The sequence below is a fragment of the Galeopterus variegatus genome, unplaced genomic scaffold, assembly GCF_000696425.1.
Source record: "Galeopterus variegatus unplaced genomic scaffold, G_variegatus-3.0.2 Scaffold5077, whole genome shotgun sequence".
In the NCBI taxonomy this organism is placed as follows: Eukaryota; Metazoa; Chordata; class Mammalia; order Dermoptera; family Cynocephalidae; genus Galeopterus; species Galeopterus variegatus.
This window is the reverse complement of record NW_007731188.1, coordinates 147,603-151,793: the sequence shown is the minus strand read 5'-3', so window position 1 is coordinate 151,793 and position 4,191 is coordinate 147,603. Positions and strand designations below refer to the sequence as shown.

The following is a 4,191-nucleotide window of genomic DNA, read 5'->3' as shown; positions in this document are numbered from 1 at the left end:
AAGGGGGTGGGGAGGGAAACGAGCGCCGAGGTGGGGACTTCAGTGGGAGGGGAGGAGAAGGGACAGAGGACGCAACCTCGTGGGAGAAAGAAATGGACGGGGAAGGGAGGGGTCCCACCTAAGGGGACACTAGGGGAGGAGAAAAGAGGGGACGGGGCGTGCCAGGAGGGCGGGGCGGCGGAGGGAGCCGCGGGAGGCTGAAGCACTGAGAAGCCAGGGATGGAGAAGGGAAGGACAAGAGCGGGGACAGGAGAGAAAAGGGGCTGGCGCCTGACATTCGGAGTGGGGGGTGTGAATAGATGGGGTGAAGCTGAGAGTTGAGAGAGAGGGGGGGTGAGGAAGGGGGAAGCGGTGTAGACGGGAGTGATGGGGACAGAGGAAGGGAGCGCGGGCTGGGTAGACGGAAGAACGAGGGAAGGGAAGGCGTGTAGGGAAGGAAAGGAGAGGGGGGAAAGCTGAAGGAGGGAGCGTGAGAGGCCTGGCCAGGGCCGAGATAGGTGGGATGGGCTGATGGAGTCCGTTAGGTGACATCCGAGGAAGGGGGCAGGAAAGGAAAAAGGTTCCGGAGAAGGTCGGAAGGAGCCCCATAGGGGAAGACGAGGTGCAAGCTCAGGGTCTCTCAGCACCCTGCCGCCCCCTGCTGGGGCTCTGCCATTTGGCGGCGAGGCAGAGTCTGGGAGGAGGTGGAACCAGAAGTGCAGCCGAGCTGGGACAGGGAGGGACCGCAGCCCCGCGGAAAACCGGGACTGGAGGCAGGAAACAGGTAGGGAGAGAAGCGGACATCCGCAAAGTGGGGCGAGTGGGGGAAGGGGGGGAGGACGACACCCATATCCTAAGGGCAGAATTCCCGGGGGTGGAGGGTGAAGAGTGAAGGGTGAGGGGATGGCAGTGCACACGATAAGGGTTTCTGATCTCACCTGAGTGTGGCGTTCGGTTCACTGGCAGCAGGAAAGACGGGATCAGAGAAGAGTTACCACTGGCGCCCAGCTTCCCTGGCCTGATCCCCAGCCCCCTCCCACACCTGTCCATGCCGAAGACCGGGGAGGGCAGAAGCCTGCGTTTCTGAGGGGAAGGTGCCTGGGGATAAGAGCAAGGTGGGGCTGGGGGTCAGGACTTGTTGGTTTTCTTCTTTTCTTTTTCATAGGACCATAGAATTTGAGACAGGAGTGCCACCAGCTAAGGCAGGGGCAGAGCCTGGTTTTGTAGAGCCTGAATATTACAAAATCTGGGGATCAATCTTCAAGAGAAAAATTTTCAAATACAATTGGCTTTAAGTAATTCCTGTTAAAATCCTGTTTTTGCAATTTTTACAAATTGTGAGAAACCCTAAAGTTTAAGTTTCATTAGCTTCATAGTAAATCCACCCCTGGTTGGGCCCCCAATTTTCAGAATGCTATAGTAAACTAGAAGCAGAATAATTTATCAAGTGAGAAAAATCAGTCCCAAGGACCCTGAGTCTGTGAGGGTAGAGGAAGAATAAGGCATAGAAATGGGATGACTGAATCCCAGGAAAGAAGACTGCAGAGGGAGAGTTTGGGTACCCACAAAAGGGAGAAGTTTGCAGCAGTAGATGGCAAAAAGGTAGTAGACAGACCTGATACAGATTCCCTTAGGAAATAATGGAAGTTGTCCAGGAGGTATAGAAAAGAACTGTTCTCTTCCTGCCCTTCATCTGGATTGTCCCTAATGTTTTGATAATTCTGTCTCCAACTTTAAGTCTTTTTACCCTGATACATTTCCACTCCCAGATCTCCTCTTGTCAATTTTTCTAAATGCAATGTATGATTTATCTCTGAGTCTTTATAATAATTCAATTATATAGTGAATGGTGAAAGATCAATTCTAGAAGAAGGTGATGCATATAAAGTTTAAGTTTAGAGAAAGGGAATGAATCTAGGGAAAACTGGACTTTTTAAATCTTAAGAAGGTGAAGGAGGGTGAGATTCATAAAGGAAAAGAGAAAATGTGAAGCCCAAGAATTGGGGGCAGAAGAAGATATAAAAAGAGAAAGGTAAAGTTAGGAAGTCCCCAAGGTGGGTAAAGTATAACCGAGAACTACAGGAGGAAGTTTGAGGCAGATGGATGGAGGGAAGAGTTGGACTTTCACCTCCACCTTTCCAAGGCCCTCCCCCACACTTTTATAGTACCCCATCCTTTCCCACCATCCATTCCCAACCCACTCCCACCCTTGCACAAGCATCCTCATTGGCTGCATGTGGGCAGCTGTTCCCCTCACCCTGGCAGTGGGGCTTGGGGGTGCTCCACTGGCCCTGACTACAGATGCTCCGGGAACTGCCCACCAGATGGAAGTCGGGGTCACACCGGAAATCCACCCGGGCTCCATCCAGAGCTGGGAGGTCCCCACCCGTCAGGAAAACTTTCCCATTTTCCAGGGTCAAATAAGACTTGGAGCAGATTCGGACTGTGGAAAGACAGGAAAACAAGAAGAGAGGCAAGTTGGAGAAGGCTCCTTCCCCTAGGAGAGCAGAGGGCTCAGGTTTGGGTTTGGGTCTGCAAGCATCCTGCTCTACAGAAAAAGTGTAAAAAGGATTTGACTTCTACCTTCCACTCCTCCCTTAACTCTTCAAGCATTTACACATTCCCAAAAGAAAAACAGAAAATGCATTTCCATTGCAGGAACCCAAGATGGAGCTATAAGCACACAAAATGAAATCTCTTCAAAGCTTACAGTGGGTGGTTCTCTGGCTTTGAAATGTGTAGATGTATATAACTTTAGATGCACAATCAAATTTGCTTTTCTTATTATAGTTGGCTTATATTAATATTAAACTGGCTTTTGTTTCTTGGGCATATGGTCTCCAGGTTGGAGACAGAGGTATCCAAAGATATGATGAAATCATTTTAGAATTTTCTGGCATAATCTGCCACTAGTTATCCTAAACGTGTGAATAACCCACAAGATGAATAATCAAAGTTATTTTATCCAGTGATCAGTGGCCCAATAAAGGGAGGATAAAATGAAATGTGCATGCTGCTATCTTTACGACCTCTAACTGCACACAGCAAAATCCCTCTTACATAGTAGTCATGCAATAAATGTATTTGTGATCTTTGTTACACTGGATTTAAAGTGCTGACCTGCAAGCAGGAATGCTAAGTTTGAGGCAGGAAAGGAATGGTCTTGAAGAAGGGAGGGGCTTCCCGAGGCTACTCACCACAGCGGCTGGGTGTGTCCATATCTGTCCAGGAGCCGTTGGCCAGGCACTTGCGGACCTTGGGCCCCACCACCTCGCGCTCTCCCCGGCACACATACTCAATCTCATAGTCCACAGGCAGGAAGTTGATAGCCTTCACCTGGTCCCGAGTCAGGCCCCGGTACCTGATGCCCCCTTCCCAGGGCGGGTGTATGATCTGGCAACCTGAGGGGCGAGTGGGGGAAGCAGACAGAGAAGAATGGTGGGAAAGAAGAAAAGGCAGACTCAGCAGCCGGAGGCAGGGGAGAGGAGGGCGTGGCTAATGGGCAGGCTGCGGACCGAGGGGCTGGGCCGGGGTACTAGAGGGTGGGAGTGCGGACAGAACCCTGGGCTAAAGGACAGGGAGTAATGCGTTGGGATTAAAGCTGACGAGAGAGCCCACAAGTGGGGAGGGGAGGGTGCTGGTTGAGGGTGATGGAGAATAGTAATTAAGAAATTGTGAAGGGTATGGTATGTGGATGGAGCTTGGGGGAAAAAGGCTAAATGAGGATATTTGAGTTGAATTAGTATGAGAGGAGGGGGGCCGTATAAGACCATCTGGGCAACCAAGTGGGACCAAGGAAAGTGAGGAATAAATGAGGTAGTGATGTAGAGCCAGGAAAGGGGGATAGGGCTGACACGACAACGCCGGGTCACAGAAAGGTGGTGTAGTGTAGTAATGTGGGGCAGAGAAAGGGGTGCTGGTTAGTAATGTGGGGTGACAGAAAGGAGGTCAGGAGTAGTAAAGTGGGGCCGAGCACAAGGGGTTGCCACCGGGATGCTATGTAGGGCTGTCGGGATAGTGATGGGGACCAGAAATGAGGCGATGCAGGGAACCCGGGAGTGGGGTGGAGGAGGGCCGGAGGTCTCCGGAGAAGAGTGCACCTTCCGAGGTGGCGTTGGGGGTCTGCGCCCCGCCCGCGCCCTGGAGGCGGAGGAACAGTGGCGCCAGCAGCAGCAGCAGCAGCAGCATCTGAGTGAGAGGCGGCCGTGAGGA

The 4,191-nt window shown here is 51.8% G+C and overlaps 1 protein-coding gene across 2 annotated transcripts in view; it reads right to left on the bottom strand.

Moving 5' to 3' along the window:
• Nucleotides 1–4,167, bottom strand: part of GABBR1 (gamma-aminobutyric acid (GABA) B receptor, 1) — a 19,790-nt gene extending 15,623 nt beyond the window's left edge. The window contains exons 1-4 of one of the 2 annotated variants that reach the window (XM_008588868.1): nucleotides 4,080–4,167; nucleotides 3,177–3,380; nucleotides 2,237–2,422; nucleotides 918–938 (exon numbers count right to left, since the gene is read on the bottom strand). In XM_008588868.1, coding sequence (XP_008587090.1) covers nucleotides 918–938; nucleotides 2,237–2,422; nucleotides 3,177–3,380; nucleotides 4,080–4,167 — 499 coding nt within the window. Of the gene's footprint in view, nucleotides 1–917; nucleotides 1,078–2,236; nucleotides 2,423–3,176; nucleotides 3,381–4,079 lie in introns of those variants that run through there. The other variant, XM_008588869.1, reaches the window with a different exon arrangement.
• Nucleotides 4,168–4,191: the final 24 nt, after the last annotated feature.